General features: G+C 39.7%; 1 protein-coding gene across 1 annotated transcript in view; it reads left to right on the top strand.

The window, feature by feature from the left end:
• The window catches only part of SGIP1 (SH3GL interacting endocytic adaptor 1), a 207282-nt gene that overhangs the window by 137572 nt on the left and 49139 nt on the right, over nt 1-20571 (top strand). Inside the window, exons 9-16 of the mRNA XM_081225341.1 lie at nt 201-225; nt 1193-1244; nt 2562-2647; nt 5639-5731; nt 7128-7202; nt 9553-10044; nt 17064-17191; nt 18165-18291. Of these exons, the coding sequence (XP_081081467.1) occupies nt 201-225; nt 1193-1244; nt 2562-2647; nt 5639-5731; nt 7128-7202; nt 9553-10044; nt 17064-17191; nt 18165-18291 (1078 nt within the window). The remainder of the gene's footprint in view (nt 1-200; nt 226-1192; nt 1245-2561; nt 2648-5638; nt 5732-7127; nt 7203-9552; nt 10045-17063; nt 17192-18164; nt 18292-20571) is intronic.

Raw genomic sequence — 20571 nt, 5'->3', positions numbered from 1 at the left:
GTAATCTTTGAATAAAATGAAAAATTGATTTATATGTGTGTGTGTCTACAATTTCCAACTTGAATGCAATTCTGAGAAAAAATTCATTTTTCCCCAACTGCATTTCTCTGAGTTCAGTTTAATTGCAATGACAGAAATATACATATTGTACATAACATATATGTGGTCTTAAACCTTATAGTGTCTATTTCTAATTCTAGGGTGCAATTAAAAGGAACTTATCCAGTAAGTATATCTTAGCTACCAGAAATAGAGTATGATTTAAAAGAAGGAACAGTTCCTTGGGTCTTAGAGCATATATACATTTGATTTATACACTCTTGGGCTTGATTTTTAAGACTTACAAATGTCTTACTCTTACAGCAAAGAAATCTTGTAATGATAAAAGAAATCTTGTAATGATAGAAGGGCTCAGTGGTTTCTGAATGACTAATGTTTAGATCCTGAAAGTGAATATGTTTTGGGGTAAACATTGCTATTTTCTTCCTATATTTGTCAACTCTTACTGTATCATTTGACTTTAGAAATGAATTTAATCAAGTGTGTGTTTGCTGATTGGGGTAGGGAGAGGAGGAGGGCTGAAGGAACTGAAGGTAGATGCAACTTACCCATTTTTGTGTTATTTGATGTGAAAATCTTAGTAAACCAAAACGATATGAAATAGGTTATAATATACATGTGGCATGATTTTCTTCTGCTGCATACAGCACGTTCTAGGAAATTTTAAATGAATGGTTCCTAGTTTAAGGTATAACATTTTCTTGGCAGTTCAAGAAAAGAACAGGCAGAGAATGCTGGATTCATGCACTATGTACATATGGCCTGGCTTAGTATTCTCTTATGGTAATTGAGAAGCAGAACTGATCAAGGCAGCAGGCATTCAAAGAATGGTGTGCTATTCCACTAAGCTCTACAGTGTACACATCTTCCATTTGCTGGCTTATCATGGTAATTCCCTGGTTAATTAGTTTTATAAATGCCAAAGAAAATGCTATTACATATGCCTAATATATGGCTGTTGGATTGCCAGGGGAGAGGGTTTGTTTTCTGGGTTTGTTTTGCAAAGTTTTCACATGGAGTTGCTTATTGATGGGACTTAAATCTCTAAGTGTTTCCAAACATAGCTCATAAGACATAAAAGAAAAAAAATGGTAAAAATATGCCTAAAAATTCCCTTTGTCCTGTGCATCAGGTGAAGAAGTTGCGAGACCCAGGCGTTCCACACCAACTCCAGAACTCATAAGGTGAGCATGAAAAACACTAGTTGCGTTTTATGCAAGGCACCATGCACTGTTAACAATGAAACAAATCTCCTTTGGGCTAAAGTCTCAGCATCTAATAACAAAGGGCCTGCCCATATGTGTATGTCACAGCAGTTTCAAATATGTTATCATTTCTCCTAAGTGCAGCCTGAGGGAGACCTTTAGGAAAGTACTCTGTAGTCATCTAAAGTAACATCTATCAGAATATGGAGCTCCTCACTAATGAGAGGGTTAAAGTTCTACATGAAGATGTCATTTGGTGTCTGAAATGCTGATCTGAAATATGATTATATTGCCTTACAAAGAGTAACCTGTTTAGCTGGCTACAATTTTGTGATACATTCTACCTGCCACACACCAAAGGAATCTTCTATTTTGTTTTTTGTTTTTGGCAAAGCATTGTGTTTTACACTGTAATCCTTGGGATAAGTATTGTGCACATAAGCAATGTTTCCCCCAAAGACTCCTATTTCTATCTAAAGGCTGGATCCTTTTAACTTTCCCTCCTTCTCTAACCCCTCCCCTCTCCTCTTCACCTCTTATCCCCCAACACACACAGAACTCATCAGGATCAATGAAGGGAATCAGGTCTGGGGAAGAAATGGAGATAATTATGCAGCTTTTCTTTAATAATCAGTTTAAGTAATAATTAGTAGAAAGGATGAGCGTCTAACTTACTACCTGTCTTTCCCCCCTGATTTCTCAACGCTCTTCTTTTTCTAATGTGCAATATTAAGGTATTAGGAAGTTATAATTAGTCAACTGTGTGGGGCGGTGGGGGGAGGATGGAAGTTAGAAGCTGGTAGACTCAGTTTCTTATTCAAACACAAACTTCCTGGTGGCTTGTTTCTTAACTTCCTTGTGCCTGACTTTCACTAATCATAAACCCACATTAACTACAACACAGAGATGTGAAGACAGATATAAATGGTTTTTGAGATCTTAAGAGAAGAAGGTGTTTTGCAATAAACTGTTATCTTTAATAATCTCTTCTAGGTATAGAGACTCAGATGATTTGAAAGAGTTTCTCTCTTCATCTTATTTCTGTTGGACCAGCCCCTTGGGCCCCCATTGAGAATGAGGGATCTTACCTCCTACTGATCCTTTTGTCCATATACATTTGACCTCTTCATAAATATACTTTTTAGCCCCTTGGGAGCTTGAGTACATACATATATATATATACATAAGTGCACACACATACATCAGCCTTACTGTGGAAAATATTTGAAAGCTTTATATCTTTTTTAACATTAATATTTCCTTTCTCTATGTTTTGTTGTAATGTGTGTGATTCAGCAGAAAACCTCCAGATGACACCATGGCACTTGCTCCACTCTTTGGCCCACCATTAGAATCAGCTTTTGATGAACAGAAGACAGAAGGTAGGAAAAACTCTGTATACCTATAGATTTGTTTTTCCTTTCAATAACGTATAACTTACCTAGAGTAAATGTGTTTTGAGGCATGTTTTTAATGTATCACCAGATCTTCATGTGAAAGGATAGTTCTGATCTAGGTGTGCTCTCATCATGGGAATTTGGTTCGCAGACCTCTAGTATTTCAGGATTTGAAACTTTACTTCCAGAAGTAGCTAAGAGCTAACAAGTTCACTCTTCAAAAGAGGTCAATAAGAATGACTGCAAATCTCTACAACTCACTGGATGGGGAATAAGTGTTCTATTAGCCAAACAGCCATTATTATAGAGCCAGACCTTCAAATTCCCCATCATAGTCACTGTCATTGTGATATAGCCTCTTTGACCACATTTTCTCTCTTGTCCACCTCATCAGTGAAGGTGTCAATTGTCTTGCTCACACAATAGACACTGTTTGTAGGTTCAAGACCCAGGGATGACCTTAAATCATTTAGCAACTTAGAAATAAAATGTTATGGGAGAAATATCATTTTGGCTGTTATTGTTGGGCTTACCTATTAAATATTTATTCCTAGAATTAAATATTTTAACTTTTAAACATTAACCATTTTTGGATGGCTGTGAGTAATGTATACCTTGTTGACATAAAAGAAACTCTTTATGAAAGGGATCTAATCTATCCCTAAAATGTATTTATGTCCAATGCAGGGATCTCCAGCTATATATTTGATAATATGGGATGTTTTTATAGAAATCATTTGATTTAAGACTGCTATGGTTATGTAGAGTCAAAGATGATTTTTCTAGGACCAATTGGTGAAGGAAATTAGATATAAGTGTTAAGGACAACAAGACTTGAAAGCATAGTAAGTAGGCTAAGATACGGTGACAAAGAGACTCCAAAGTACAGTGAATTAAACAAGATAGAATTTTATTTCTGTTTCATGTAAACAGCCTCAAAGTACACAATGTAGAACTGGTTGGGCGGTTCTTCTATCCTCCGCATGTGGCCTTCATCTCTGGGTGCAAGGGGGCTGCTCCAGCTCTCACCATCAGAAGAAAGGGGGGCAGGGGAGGACCCATGGAACTCACTGCCAATTCTTGTAAGAGAAAAACCTGGAAGAGACACACATCACTTCCAACCAGAGCCCATCAGAAAGAATTTAGTGCCGTATGGCCTGCTTAACTTTAACTGTAGAAGAAATGGAGAATGGATCCTGGGAGACAGCTAGCAGCCAGCCACAGCTGAATATTTTTCAACAATGTAGTTAGCAAAGTGTATAAAGAACATCCCTAAATACTCCTTCAGTGATTTAAATGTCTACAACTTAGAATCCATAAATAAAGGTGGCCTTGTGGTGAGGTTCTCAGTTATCTTATTAACCGATCTGTGATCAGTCTCACTTTTAATGACATAAAGTCATGTGTAGTGACTGAAGGTGGGGTTTGATTTGTTGCATTTGAATCTACCTATTAAAAAATCCCATAACATTATATAAACCTGATAGACAAAATAGAAAGCAGTTCTTAAAAATCAAAGTGGTGTCCCACACTGAATCTACGAAAAACCAAATGCCACATCACATCTTTGGAGAATGTGTGCTTTCATGTTAAAACAAAACAGAGCTAAGACCATCATTGAGGTTTGTGGTGGAGAGGAGATACACACCTGAACTTGTCAATGAGCCTGTCTTGATTGTTCTTTAGGTGGTTTCAGCCCCTGAAGTTCTGTAAAGTTCCAACATTTGCACCAAACATACTAACTCTTCCAATATCTGCACCTACTTTTCTTATCTACTCACCCTTACTTTCTTTATTGATTCTTCTATCACTAGTTTACAAGGCCTGAGAGGAAAGTGGATATTTTTGGAGATAGGTATGCATGCCTGGGATCAGATCTTAGCTCTGCTACTTTCACCATGTATGTCGTTGAGCAAGTTGTTTAATCACTGTACTCTTTGGTTTCCTCAATATCAACCATATGGTGGTGTGGTGAGGACTAAAATATATCATAATAGCTACTGGCCTTGTGATAAGTGTTTTACATGTATTTTATATACATTATATTTATATACATTACCTCCTTTAATCCTTTTAGTAACTCTTTGAGATTTCTCTTATTATCTCTACACTGAAGGAAGGGAAGTTCAGAGGTTACACGAATTGCCCAAGGTCCTAGAGTAAGCATAGAGGCTGGATTCAAATCCATATCCAACTGACTTCCCAGCGTGTTTTACAACCTAATGAATTACAAGCAGTACTTACACAGACCCTGACACATGATAGGTGCTGAGAAGAGCTAGTTCATTACATTGTTACCATAGCAACAACCAAAAAAAAAATAGAAGAAATATTAGATTCAGTGCCCTTAGGCCTAATACCTAATTGGCCTGATTTACTTTAGATGCCTAAGGACTTATTTATTTTTCTGGTTCTCTTAATATGTTCACCAAACATTTTTTGAATAATTTAATTTCTCTTTATGATACTGTAAAAGGATTGTTTAAAGACCCCTTAAAGATCCTTTAAAGGTGGGAACCACTGTACAGAATTCAGGCATCTTCATTCTTGAAGCCTATTCATAGCAAACTTTAAATAAACCAACTTAAAACAAATGTCCATGGGAGTAATGCCTGGATTTTCAAGTGGGTGCCAGAAAGGAGCCAGTACATGTATTGACATTTAGAATGTCCTTAAGTGACCAACCAGGAAAAGAATGCAGACACTCTGTTTTGCAAGTTTTTATTTAGCTATATGTGCACACACAGACACCCCCTGCGCACATGTGTGTGTGTGCACACACACACACTCTGCTCCTATGTCCATTCTCTGCTTGAAAAGAATGAGGAACAACACATCTCTAAATTAATTTGCTAGGACTGAGGGAAGACAGAAGTAATTTTGTGAAACTGAACTTTAAATTGAAATTTTAAGTTCTAAACTCAGGACGTTTCTTTTTTGAACTCACCCTGGGAAATTTTCTTTTTACGTTTCCAGTTCTTTTAGATCAGCCTGAGATATGGGGTCCAGGCCAACCGATTAATTCAAGCACGGAGTCGCCAAAGTTAACAAGGCCTTTTCCCACTGGAAGTAAGTTATGTGTCCGCTCTGTCTGGAAAAATAAGTGACTCATTTTACTGTCTGCCTGCATAGTGAAATTAGGCAACCCTTACAAAGTCTACATAAGCCACATTTAGACTGTTTAACATTAAGAAGAGATGTTATCCTGATAAGCTTTAGAGTTACAGGGACATAGGACAGTTGGTTGAGACAGGAATAATATAATAAATAAAGCAGAATAAGTAACTTGGAATCATAGCTTCTTCTGATGTCCCACAGGCTCATTCATTCGTTCAATAGGTTTATGTAGGAGTGATAAGCAAGTGAAATAAAGACCCTGCTATGCTCCAGGCATGGGTTAGCAGACAACATAGAGCTAACCAAATCAGATAAGGTCTCTGCTAGGCCTACAGAACAACTGAGGCTGCAGAGAATAGAGAGGACACATTGAGAGGAAAGAGTGATAATTGGAGAACAAGGGAAATGATGCCATATGGTAGAGAGAAGCTGAGACAGGAGATCAGGGCAAATTCATCTCAAAGCAAAGAGAGCCATCATCTCCACTTATTCCAGAATGCCCCCAACCCCTACTCCAGGTGGCTGGGGAAAGAAGTCCTGAAGAAAAAAGTGAACTCACCAGATCTACCAAATATAGCAGTGAGAGGAAAACATACATTTAAAGAAAGAATAAGAAAACAGCATACCTGTTGAAATTTTTAACTTTGGCCCACAAAGTGACAAGCCCAGTTCAGAAGGATGAGTCTCTGGGTTGGGGCCATAATACAATACTTTTTCTATCTCATGGATTTTTTTTAGCTATAATTTCATCAAAGGAATCTGTTCATTCTTCCTTGATCCAAATCATTTTGCTTCAGTCTTTCAAAAATATACCCAAATTTAAGACATATAACTTTGAGAAATCTTTCCAGACTCCATCCAAGCCATAATATCCTGACTCTATTAAAAACCCCTCCCCTGAGCCCCTACCCAAGCTGTTCTCATTGTCCTTGACCATACTCTGGGCAGTAATTGCCAGTGACCATGATCTTCATTCATTCAGTAGTAAATTCCTTGAGGACAGAGGCTCGTTGTAGTCAACCCCACGTCCTTCATTCCTAGTACAGGACCTGGGACCTCATTGGTACTTGAGGCATATTGAACAAAGGAACGAATGAATGAAATGATGGTGTTATTGTTGTTACTATCTGACTTTCTCTTGACAAATTCTTATCATAAAATGGAAGAATCTGAATGAGTCCTGCTTCAATCCCTTAGCTTTGAACTTTAAAGAAGATGGATTGTTAATGGCTATTCCTTTTCCGATAGCAGAAGTATGAGTGAAAGCCCCAATCCTGCCTACCTAGGGAATACTGTGTAACATAGGGAGAGTGTGATCAGCAATGCTTGGCTTCTTATCTCCTGGCAGCACCTCCACCACTGCCTCCAAAACACGTACCAGCCACCCCACCCCGAACAGGCTCCCCCTTAACAACTGGACCAGGTAAGCTTTATTTATTCTGCTCTGGGATGACGTGGCGATCAGCAGTTGCCCTGTACCTCAACATGCTCTTGATGTGGTGGAAGCTATAAGCTAGACTAAACATGAAACTGTTTGCGTTTAGTTTTATTGCCATTACATTTCACTATGTAGACTTCTTTTAAAGTATCACTCCCAGGTTTCACAAAAGGACTCACTTTCCCAACTCATTTTTTCTCTGTATAATGTTGTTGAACAAAGGCCACCTTTACTTGTGAGATGGAAGAAAACAAACTCAATATCAAAAGTCATTGTTCAATTGACATCTCACTTCATTGGATCTCACTGTAATGATTTACAAATTAAAAGGCATAATTTGTATTGTTCCAAGAACCAATAAGTTTTTTTCTAGAATTAAAACTGTGTCATCCACAATGATAATAGAATGGTTCCTGGGATATGCAGCATAAAGGTAAGCTTGGGTGGTGGGAATTTTTCCCAGTAGTTATTAAAGTATTTATTATCCCACGGCAAAGAGATGTGTAAGCATGATGAAATATGGCAAGGAATTGCTGCATGCCTTTAGGCAGATAATTTCTAAGGCACATCTTTACCATCTATTAAAATCAATACTATGTATTCCTACAGTTTATAAGCTACCTAGTCTTACTGGACTAGCAAGTCAAAAGCAGTAGTAGCAGGCTTCCCTGGTGGCGCAGTGGTTGAGAGTCTGCCTGCCGATGCAGGGGACACGGGTTCGTGCCCTGGTCCGGGAAGATCCCACATGCCGCGGAGCGGCTGGGCCCGTGAGCAATGGCGTCCGGAGCCTGTGCTCCACAACGGGAGAGACCACAACAGTGAGACGCCTGCGTACCGTAAAAAAAAAAAAAAAAAAAAGCAGTAGTAGTTATTTTATGTGCCTGGGTCCTTAGAATGCAGTTCTTCATCACCTTTGGAATTCTATTTCAGCTTCATCCTTAGCTATTTATGCAGCCTGGTGAGTTTGATAGCTACAGAATGGGGTATTTATCAACAAGAGCAAATGCAAGACATAGTCATTTATGAAATTTGCATTGATTCAGACCCAACAGAGAGTCATCCAGAGTGTCACAGGTGAAGGTTCAAATCACTTTGGCCCCTTGGATTCCCATGAATGTGTTAGAGATAAATAAATCTACCAGCAACAAAATTATAAATATTGTGGCCCGTGCAAACTGCTATCCGATTTATCTGTAGCCTTGGAACCTTGAAGGTTAACTCTTTTTAAACGTGAAATATGGAAATACTAAGCCAGCTCTTATAGCTAGAAGGTTATTTAAAGGTAAAGTGGCTTCTGCTCATGCCTTGCAATTATTTAGTTAACAATTTCTAATTTAAATAACCTCGGTATAGTAAAAGGTACACGTCCTCACATTTCAGTTGTTATCAAGTATTTCCTGCCAAGCTGTAGAAGATAGTTTTAATTTTTTCTCTTATTACTGATAAGAATTAAAAAGAATAACTAATGCTAATACTTAAGCAAAACAGACTTTTTTGTTTTGCGACTTCAGATAGATATATATCAGTTATGCCTTTGATGTTAACAGGTTAGACTTGAGAAAAGAAATTATAAAGATGTTTTTATAATTTTCTTCCCTATTAAACAGGTATGTATGTAACAGTTCTAATAAGTAGTAAATGTATTCTCATTATCCTCTGTGTGTGTGGTGTGTGGAGTGTGTATGTTTATGTTTGTAAATATTCATGTGGGAATATCTCTTTAAATAATCTTTGTGCTGTGTTTCTGGTGTGTTCAAGGTGGAGGATATACAACTAATTATAATGTGATAATTTTTTTTAACTAACAGATATTGTCATTAGTTTCACGATACATTTTCATTTAATATGCCAGAGTAGACAATCTTTATCAAATGAGGGTGATTTCCAGCTATCAGTTCTTTTTCGGTTGTGTCCTCTGTATTTCAGTAGGCCAGATTTTCCAAAGGGACCTCCCTTTTGGAATTTCCAGTTCCAGAGCTTGTACACTTCTGTGAGCCTAGCACTGCCTTCTCAGAATGACCACACTTTGCATGCCTGTGAGCAGCCTTGGAGGGCAGTCGCGTGTTCAAGTGCTTTCAATGATGGTAGAAGTAGCCAACTCGGGTCACCCCACACGAGAGTAAATAATAGCAAAAAAGGTGATACTCATATTGTAGACGCAAGGAACTCTTCCCTCCCCTTCAACTCCAATCAAGATTTTCTATTGTGAAATATGCCTACCTAGGCACCTCACAAGACAATCTGTGTGCCAGGCTTTGCCTCACCCCTCCCACTTCCCATACAAATAATTTTAACAAAGTCAATTAAATTTTAAAATCAACTACTTTAACCACAGGAAATGACCAGTCAGCCACAGAGGTCAAAATTGAAAAACTACCATCAATCAATGACTTGGACAGCATTTTTGGCCCTGTGTTGTCCCCCAAGTCTTTTGCTGTTAATGCTGAAGAAAAGTGGGTCCATTTTTCTGATACATCCCCGGAACGCGTTACTCCAGAGTTGACTCCAAGGGAAAAGGTGGTGTCCCCACCAGCTGCCTCAGACAACCCAGCTGACTCCCCGCCTCCGGGCCCCCCGGGCCCTCCTGGCCCCCCAGGACCTCCGAGTCCTCCTCGCAATGTACCATCGCCACTCAACTTAGAAGAAGTCCAGAAGAAAGTCGCTGAGCAGGCCTTCATTAAAGATGATTACTTAGAAACAATCTCATCTCCTAAAGATTTGGGGCTGGGGCAGAGAGCAACTCCGCCTGCCCCACCACCACCCACCTACAGGACTGTGGTTTCATCCCCCGGACCTGGCTCCGGCAGTGGTACAGGGACCACCAGTGGTACGTCTTATGTTTGAGTGTGCTTCGTGTGACCGGGAATGGCCTTGGCTACTGCAGTGTGAGCAACGCCTTCCTCCCGCCTGGCAGTTGGCTTTAGAGCTTCAGCCATCCCTCCTTTGGTGTGGGTGTCCTGTGCCCTGTGGCATGTCCTAGTCCATCGAATGCTCACGGTCATAGTGCAAGTCTGTGGATGTGTCTTGCCCTGCACTCGCAGCCCTTAGGAGTGCCCTGCCTTCCACCCTGCAGATAAGGTGTATATTTTTTAAAGAAAGCTGTGATGACATTGTTTAGAATTCAGGAAAAGTTCTAGAAAGACAGGTTACACAGCAAATGAGTTTCATGTTAAATGTCTGATTTCCTCATCAGATGCCTCCACGAGAGCCCTAGTTTGTTTGTTTTGGTTTTTTTTCATTTTTTTCCACTTTATTGAGATATAACTGACAAAATTGTAAGATATTTAAAGTGTACAATTTGATGATTTGATATACACATACACTGTGAAGGATTCTTCCCACCAAGTTAATTAACACAGTCCATCACCTCACATATTTACCTTTTTTTTTTTTTTTTTGGTGAGAAATTTAAGTTCTACTCTCTCAGCAAATTTCAGTCATTCAATACAGTGTTATCAACTATAGTCACCATGTTATACATTAGATCCTCAGACATTATTCAACTTATAAGCTTATAAATCTATGTTTGTATTTTTTTTCAAGAGTCCTAGTTTTTGTAGATCAATGTGTTTTCTTCTGGTTTATTTTTCTGTTTATTTTCCTTATTGTGGGAGAACTATGTTAACTGCTCTAATTACTTCAGAGAAAAAGAAGTAGGGCTTGAAAAAGAGATTTTAGAGGACAGCAAAAAAGAGGCTGCCTTATTGCATCCCCAGCCTAATCAAGCTGCCACTGAAACAAACTGCTCTCTGATGTCATCATTTGACATGCTCATCAGCCTACAAGGTCAACTCTAAGTATAATGACAGGTGATGGAGCAGTTTATCAGAAATGTACATTTTGGGATTCTAAATGCACATGTTGACATTGAATCTGATTTTTTGGTTTCCCTTATTTGAAGCTTCATTTTGTGCTCTCTAATTATGAAAGGATGAGAACTACCAAGCATATCCAAGAAAGACCAAGATTTTTCTAATGCATCTTCTGTATTATTCATTCCATTGGTGCTCATGTTTGTCTGACAAGATCCTCCAGTGCCTTCCCAACTGTTCCTGTGGGTTTGGTTTAGGTTCCTTTGCAGGGGTGTCAAGGACTATTTGTTTTTTATTTTCTTTGGAAGAGGCGATCAAGTTTAAGTTATTTAGATCTAGTAAGAGACAGAAAGGAAGGGCGTTTGTTTCTATTCTAATAGTCATCATTGCTTCCGCTTTCAATGGAGTATATTTCAGTGCTTGCTCTGGTTTGCAAACTGCTCTGTGCTTTAAAGTGAGAGCATCCAAGCCGATCAAGGAGAGGACTGGAGAGTCACCTGCACTGCACACAAAATCAGTGTTTTATGTCATTAGGTGTGCCCTTCCTCCACCAAAAAGGGAAAAGAATGCAGTACTAAAATTTAAGTTTGGGAAACTGTGTTAAAACAAAATCGGCAGGCTTCTTTAATATAGGACCTCTGAGAGCCATTATTGTGCCAATAAGAGCAACAGCTATAGTTTCTTGTCCTGGCTTCATGCCAAGAACTTTATGCACATCATTTCAGCCTTACAACAACCCCATGAGGTGAATACTCTTATTTCCCCCATTTTACAGATCGAGAAACCAAGGCTCTTGGATGTTTAGTAATTTGCCCAAGTTTACACAGCTGCAGGTGGTAGACTTGGGATTCATCCTCGGTCTCTCTGATCTCAAGCCTGTGTTCTCAATCACTATGCCCTCCAGGCACTCTTGTAAGGTTTAGTGACAAAATATCCCAAACTTATTTGAGACTGACACACACCTGTACTGCACATCAAGTTCACCAAAAGTCTTCTCTCCAAACCTACTCCTCTGTGTTCCTTTCTATAATTCTGGAGGGTTAGAGCCTCATTTCCACCCTCAATTGCTTTTTAGGTCTTTGGGGTTCTTACTTAACTGTAAAGATAATAAAGGGCCCCTAGGTAAAACCTTCATTTCAGACCTCAACCCCAAAGAAGCTGGTTGTCCTCTGTCAAAGAGGGGCATGTTTCCATTGCCTTGGATGGGACTCTCTTTCCTGGGCCAGACTCTGAGTCTTCCGAAAGAATTTTTCAAGGAATATTGCCTTCTCTCCAGTGGCCCGGCCACTATGCTCTCCTCAAAGTAAACACCTTTGGTCGGGGGAGGAGAGCTTTGTTACTCACCCAGCTCCTCCAACACCTTCCACAAGGCTCTGGGAGATGATTGTTTGATTGAATTGACCACTGAGCTAATGAGTGACAAGAGAGGCTCTGGCTTTCTTTCTAGAATCCTTGGGAGTTTTGTTGTTTTAATGTTTAGTTTCCATATTCTTATTTAAAATGACTTTAAAATGTTACCGGTAAAGACTATCAATTCTTAATAACTGAGCTGGAAAAAAACTATACTTTGCTGGTATTAAAGGATTGAATTTCTAAGTAGAAGACTGAACTGGGCCAATGAAGCTCATGAATAAATAAAACTGTGCACCATTATCTCCTTAATTAAGTCCCAGTTTATTTGCTCATAAATCTTTTATTGATGAAATATACACAGACTGGCAGAAATGTAAATTTAGGATTAAAACAATAGGATACGGTCTCATGTTTTAAAGATTCGTAGTGCTTATCACTACCTGCTTCTTAAAACTTAACCTGATGGGAATAACTCTTCTTGTATACCTCAAACTATATTTAATTAGATACCATTATGCCTACTTTAAAATTTTCATTCACACTGAGATGACTGCCACTGACCAAGTTTAGACAGTACTCAGGCCTCGTGAATCAGAAGAGTTACCTGCTATTGAAAAAGTTGGAAGTTAAGAATTTGCTCCAAGAACTGTAGTTTCCTTATGGCAAAAGTTTAAAATACATAGTTTGGCCAACACATTGCTTTATTGGAATGCAGACACTGATTCTTGGCAAAGGCTATCTCTTATCCTATGTGGGCTGTGTGTGCCCAGGGGATGGAATGGAGAAAGTGTTTTCTTGGCCTGCAGCAAGTTTGGAAGCCAGGGAAAGAGAGGTGTCCATAAAGATAGAACATTCAGTGCAACGTTTCCCTACTGGGGAAACTAAAGCAATATTAAATCATGTTAAACACAAACAGACACACACATACAACCCCCTATAAGCAAATAACTTTGAGCTACCTGAGGTTGAATTAAACAAATATATTTCCTAACTACATGTCCAATATGGAAGCCACTAGGCACATGGGGCTATTTTAATCTTAATGGTAATTAATTAAAATTAAAAATCAGTTATTTAGATGCAGTAGGCACAATTCAGTGCTCAGTGGTCACATGTGGCTAATGGCTATCTTATTGGACAGCACTTGTTCCAGAACATTTTCATCATTACAGAAAGTTCTTTTGGACAGTATCGTTTTAGGGCTTTTAATGTGCTGGTCACCAAAAAAGAAACACAGTGTGAAACCATTCTCACATATGTTTAATACTTTCTTCAAAGCAATGGTATAATTGTGTCTTAAGGAACACAAGTTGGGAAAGACTGATTCTTTACATATTTCGAAGTGCATATATTTTAATTCATTTGATTCTCCTCCACAACATTGTGATGTATTAGCCTCATTTTACAGAGAAGGAAACGGATGCTGAAAGATAGCACTTGCCACCGTTACAAAGCAATAAATAGCAAAGCCATTATCTGTCTGACCTCAGGTCTGTTGGATTCGATTTACCACTTCTCCCCACCACTCCCCTCCCCCACCCACGAGCACACACACAAAAAGAGAGATGAAAGTTGAAGTCATCCTTATGCGGTTCTCATACCAAAGCTATGATCGAACTCCAGGTTGAGAGCAGCAGATGGATTGAGAGCATGTCAATTGTTGCCAACTCTTTTGAACTCACAAAACTCAAATGATGTACATGTGATTTTTAAAGTTAAACAATGCTGTCCAGTTATTTTCCAGCATTGTTCTTGGGAATAAACACTGCTTGAAGGGAAAATGAAAGTATAATTGAAGGTAGAAGAATGAGGATAGAGATGTACAAATAATAACCCTCTATATTCTTGCAATACAAAATAATTGTGTAATCTCACAAAATCGTGTGAAGCCTTAGTACAATTGTGAAATACTCCTTAGGCCCTGACTACTCTCTGCTGTGTGGGTTCTGTCAAGCAGGTTTTTCTTCTTAAACACTCCCTTGGTGTCTTCTAACTGTACAACGAATCAATGAAATCAATTCAATAAAGAAAAAGTAAGTAAAACAGTAAAGAAAAAGTGCCCACAAAGGAAAAGGAAACCAGTTAACTAGCTACTTTTTTCCTTGCTTCTAGTTGTACCTGTATCAAAAAACAATCTTTAACATCATCAACTGCCTTCTATTTGTGTAGTATTTTATAGTTTAGTAAATACTTTAAAAAGCATTGTCCATTCCAATTGTTACAAACCCTTTGCAAAGTAGAAACATGTCTTATTTTTTAAAACAGGAAGCTGAGGCTCAGAAAAGTCAAGATCCTACAGCTGATAAGAGGTGCGGAGGGCCAGAACTCAGGTCATCCGACTTTTCATCAGTTTTTTCGGTATTCCACACTGCCTCGATGACAACTACTTACTGGTTTTCCAAGTATTACTGAAACTGGATTTTAAAATTTCCCTTCTAGACTAACTTGTAAGAAAAGGATAAGCAGCTGACCTTTTCCTGAGATTGACTCAGAAGACTATTTCTTGGAAATAGACCCATGGACAGACATTTTGACCCATTCCTATAGCATGGTTTTCCAGCAAAATAGAACCCTCAAAAAATCTCCATAAAACTTCCTGACAAAGACTTTGCTGTGTAAAGATTTATTTCCCATCTCTTTGCTGTCACTTCTGTTTTCTGAAAACGTCCTGGGTATAAAGAAAACTTTGTAGTGGGACCTGTCAAAATATACCCTATTCTTTTATTCAGAGAAGATTAGCCAAAGACTAAGAATATTTATATTGAGAGAGAAGTATGCAGTCTGTCCATGCGAAAAGAAGACCTTTGTGCAATATATGGGGCTAAGGTCCACCTAAAGCTACAAGACACTGCATTTAAAAGCTCAGGCTTTGTAGTTACATAGACCATTTGAGCTACGTGACCTTGAGCAAGTTACTGAATATCTCTGAGCTTTACTTTCTACTGAGATAGTAGAAGTACCTTCCTCCAAAGCTTATTGTGGGGATAAAATAAGATAATGCATGTAAAATGCCTAAAATAGATACTGGCCCAATAAAATAAAAAGTGAGTATACAATAAAAAGTTGGTAGTGGTGGAGAGGAGGTATCGGTAGGGATGGGTGGTAATAATTAGAAACGTTTCGCACCAATGAAACTACACTTAGAATAAACAACACAGAGAAACACAACGCACTCAACATTTCAAATTGTTTAAACAAAGGAGCAAGATTTTCACCTCCAGGACACGCCTAAGATGGGAGCAGATGATGAGGTGATGGGTTTTGCTGCTCAACTCCAAAGCTCCTTGAGAATCTGAAAATCTGGACATGGAGGTGCTGGTCTAGGATTCTCCAGAGTACAGAGTTTTGTGACATGTTGGAGGGGAGGCTAGGTGGGGACAGATATTTTCCTGGGGCACAATTTCTTAGATTTTTTTTGGAGTGATTTGATACCTGTGCTTCTAATCAAAGTGAAAAAAACCTCAGGAGTAGTTGGAACTTCTCTGACTGGACAAGAACAGTTTGGAATATTGATTGGACTTTCTTAAGGTTGTTAGCCAAGTAGTTTACTCGTGTATCCCAAACAGATGATTGAAGACAGGCAGACCCCTGAGTCTAGAGACCTCTCTGGTGTGCTCATCAGCGTGCATGCCAACCTCTGTGTGTCCTCTGTGTTTCACATGCTTGTCATTGACAGCCAGAAAAGTAAATCCAAGAGGCTCTTTTAAAAATCATCACAGGGCTTCCCTGGTGGCACAGTGGTTAAGAGTCCGCCTGCCGATGCAGGGGACATGGGTTCGTGCCCCGGTCCAGGGGGATCCCACATGCCGCGGAGCGGCTGGGCCCGTGAGCCATGGCTGCTGAGCCTGAGCATCCAGAGCCTGTGCTCCGCAACAGGAGAGGCCACAACAGTGAGAGGCCCGCATACTGCAAAAAAAAAAAAAAAAAATCATCACAGGCAACCTCTACACAGACAGATTCCTACCTAGCCTCCTTTGAAAAATAAAATCCTCTAAATTCAATGTGTTTCTGTTAAGATTCTACACAAAGTATGCACGTACCATCTAATTTACTTTCTTACATTTTGTCCTTTGCTTACCATCAAGTGTTTGCTTACATTTACGAAGTTAGCACTCATATCTTGAAGCACAGTAAGAAGGATACTTCTCTTCTGCGTTTTATATATATAAATATGTATATATATATACATATTTATATATATGTATATATACATATAATGTGAAAAATCTTTTTTTTTTCAAGTTCTAACCTCCATTTTCATCTTGGACATAAATAAATTCTGAATATGCAAAAATCAAGAGAATTTAAAATAAGTTTGGTGTGTATCATGGTCAAAATGAAGGATACCCACCCACCAAAAGAGTCTTAAGAATATATTTTCTGTCACAGGGAGTAATAAAAGGATTTACCTTTCACTGGGTGTCACATGACAACAAAAGGCAACGAGCTTCAGCTTCTGCCATCAACCATAGTTCAACCTAGTGATTTTTTTTCTTTATTGAAAAAAAAAAAAAAAAACCCAAACCCCTTGTGCTACAGAGTTGACTGTACTAACTGCTGAGGTGAAAAAAATGGCTGTGATTGACACTGTTTCAGGGAATGGGGAAGGCGGGATCCAGTGATGACAGCACTTTTGGCCACCTGCGTTCCTTGCCATTTTTAACACCAGCTTGTTTTTCAGGTGCATCATCCCCTGCTCGGCCAGCCACCCCCTTGGTTCTTTGCAGCACCACGACCCCACCTCCACCTCCTCCCCGGCCTCCGTCTCGGCCAAAGCTACCTCCAGGGAAGCCTGGAGTCGGAGATGTGGTATGTTCCCTTCTGCCCTGGCCTGCTCAGAAACATCCAGTGGGAATGACAAACAGGAGTCCAAGTGCCTGAACGCAGGTCATCTCAACTTCAGGTCTAAGTCTTACTTACAGTGCTTGTACAAATGGCCCTGACAGGTGACATCTGAAAGACAGTCACTGCAATCAGAGTGTACATTTCAGTTGCCCTCAAATCTCTACCATCTTTCAAGCCAAAGTCAAAAATAATAGGAATAGGATCCTGGGGCCCTTAGTTCTTCTACAGTGGGTTTGATGAAAATTAAGATAATAATGCTCAATTGTGCTAAATCCTTTAGAATGGGAAGTGTTTCCTTTCACCATATTTATCTGATTTGGAAGATTCCAAGGGAGGGCAAGTCCTGATTTCTGTCCCTAGACTACAGAGAAGTTACTGGTGGTAGGCACACTATGTGAATATAAAGGAGGATGGTATGACCCAATGAGTTTTTTCTGACGTTTCTTGCATCATGTTTTAAGGCTGAGGGGTGGGAAACATTCTGTGTGAACAATTAAGAGACTTCTGGCAGAGGTAAATTTCTTTGGTATCTGCACACAGGAGTCACAGACTGCTGATGTCCCTGATATCTAGTTTAGCTAGCACAGTACAGTATTCTGTATTAAAATATCTTTCAGTGGGTATAAGCTCTCACATTATGTTACTTGCTTAGTTCCTGGGGGCATAAGAGGCCATCCTCCTGAAACATCACTGACCACATCCCAGACCTCAGCTTCTCTAAATGTGATGTTCCTGTTGAGTGCAGCGCATTACGGTTGATGGTTCCTCTAGCTCCATCCACAAGCTCCTGTACAGATATAATCAATTTCAGTGTAAAAATGGTGCCACCCATTCTCTTTTAAGAACCTGAGTTGTCATATCTGGGGCCGGAAGACACTAAAAATATGGAGGACAGACCTGTGAATCTAACTTTCCATTTCTTTTCTTCTCCCTGCAGCCCCGACCTTTCAGCCCTCCCATCCATTCTTCCAGCCCTCCTCCGATAGCCCCCCTAGCCCGGGCTGAGAGCACTTCTTCAATATCGTCCACCAATTCCTTGAGTGCAGCCACCACCCCGACAGTTGGTAAAAATTATCTCCTCTCTTCTAATCTGTTTGTGGTTTTGACTGGCTATTATTTATGGTCTGAAAACCCTAATGCCCTATGTTTCTGATCAAAGTTGTTTTGCTGTGTGTTTTGCTACTATCATCTGACTCTTCTTTTAAAAGCACCTTCTCAACAAAGAAGGCAAAGTGCTTTAAGTAAGCAAATAAGCAAATAAAAGAATGTGAACACCTGTGTTTTGCAGGAATTCTCTTATGCTATTTCCATGCAGAGCTATTCATAAAAGTAAAGAAGAAATCATTAAATAAGATCCTATAATTTAGATATTATTTCTTATCATGAAAATAGTCTCCATTGAGGGGGGAATGTTTTTTTTAAAATTCCAACCATGTAACCCATCAGAAATCACAAAATTTAGAACTTTTATTTTCTTGGAGCTTTCATTTCTTCATCACTTTGGTTCTCCTTATGTTGACAGATGGTATAAACATGGGCACTGTGGGACGTGAGAAAACTTTTCGACATTTTTTGTAGTGCTTTTCAGTGATGTGCGGTCAATTTTCCCCAAGAAATAAGTCATTGCTGGCATTTTCAGTAAATGCCTTTGTGCCTCTTTCCTTATGGTGTGATGAAAGTGAAGAGTTGAGAATGGCTGCTCAGCTGGATGGTTTTCCCAGGTTTAAATGCCTCTTTTTGCCTGGACCGTCTTCCTTCTTCCCAAGGCCGGTCTCTGTCTACACCTCTTTACCCACCTTCCATAGCTCCTGCTGCCTCTCTTATGTTTGCATGGTATCTCTGACCTGGGCTTTCCCATTCCATTTTTTCCCATTGTTTTCCTTTATTGTCTGAATGCCCTCCAAGTCTCCCATATTATAAACCAGCTGGCTCATGCTGCATTGCTTGGGAGAATCATTAACCAAAGCTAAATAAATTCCTGCTGCTACTTGCCAAAAAAGAGCACACTACAGAGTTGCCCATGTGAGGAGTAATTTGATCAAAGCCTGAAGCTCTTCTGGAGAAGAAATCCCTCTTTTCCCAGGGAAATAAGTTAAAGTGTGACTCTTAGGCCCCCAAAGAGAATTTCGACCATATCACGTGCTCTACATTTTTAATCAGATCAGCCCCAAAGAATTCTTCAAATTTGGTGAAAATATAGCCAGCTATCCAATTTCATATGATTCGTTAACAGACAGATATTTAACATCATTTATATAACCATGTTTATTCTTTATCTGCATCATCAGCTGGGGCAATTCAGGGCTCCCTAATTTTAGATGCCTATTAGCTAGTTTCTCTCTGGGTTTTGTTGTTGTTGCCGTTTTGTTTTGTCTTTTCTGTAACTTCCAACCTTATTTTTGAACTCTCTTTAATACTCTTGATTGCTACAGCCATTTCCCCCACTCCTGCTCTGTTGTTTTTCTGTTGTTTTTTCCTCGAGGTCATTTGTTCCACTCACTCTCTGTGATTTTCCTGGTGGTTCAGAGAGGAAAGTAAGGATAATAAACTGTCACTCAGAAAGCAGACCTCAAGTAACCTCAGATGACCATCTAACCTATTCCTTCAACTCACTGAGATTCATAGAGAAAATTGCACACACACAGCATTTGACCTGTGGCCACGTTTTGTACCATGTGTTCTCATGCTCCCTGCTGCAGAAATCTCAAATCCTGGCCAGTGACTCTGATTCTTTTTTTTTTTTTTTCGGTACGCGGGCCTCTCACTGTTGTGGCCTCTCTCGTTGCGGAGCACAGGCTCCGGACACGCAGGCCCAGCGGCCACGGCTCACGAGCCCAACCACTCCACGGCATGTGGGATCCTCCCGGACAGGGGCACGAACCTGTGTCCCCTGCATCGGCAGGCGGACTCTCAAGCACTGAGCCACCAGGGAAGCCCAGTGACTCTGATTCTTAACACAGCTAGTATGCATTCTTTTAAGATGAACCACAGAGGGGCTAAAAAGAGAAAAAAGCCACCTGAGAGGCTGGTCACATTGCTTCATTGCTGAGGAGCATTCTGATTTTATCTGTTTGGGTCTGTTATTTTTGTTTGGTCTTCATCTTCCTCACTCTCTTGTTCTTTATTTCCTGCTGCTGTGGGTCACCTGACAGCCGTTTCTCTCTGAAGTAAATACATTGTCAACAACCGCCCAGCAGCACCTTCTGTAGCGTTGTTTATCTCTTTTTGGAGAGGATGTGCTTTGGCTGTTCAGCAATAAGGTGCTGACTGTTCATGACTGCCTTGGAACATCAACTTAATGTAATCAGATGGCTTGGGGGAGATAGAATTTCAGCAGCAAATTC

Source organism: Mesoplodon bidens (genome assembly GCF_964165515.1).
Source record: "Mesoplodon bidens genome assembly, chromosome: 2".
Lineage (NCBI taxonomy): Eukaryota > Metazoa > Chordata > Mammalia > Artiodactyla > Ziphiidae > Mesoplodon > Mesoplodon bidens.
This window is presented reverse-complemented; position numbering and strand designations above follow the sequence as displayed.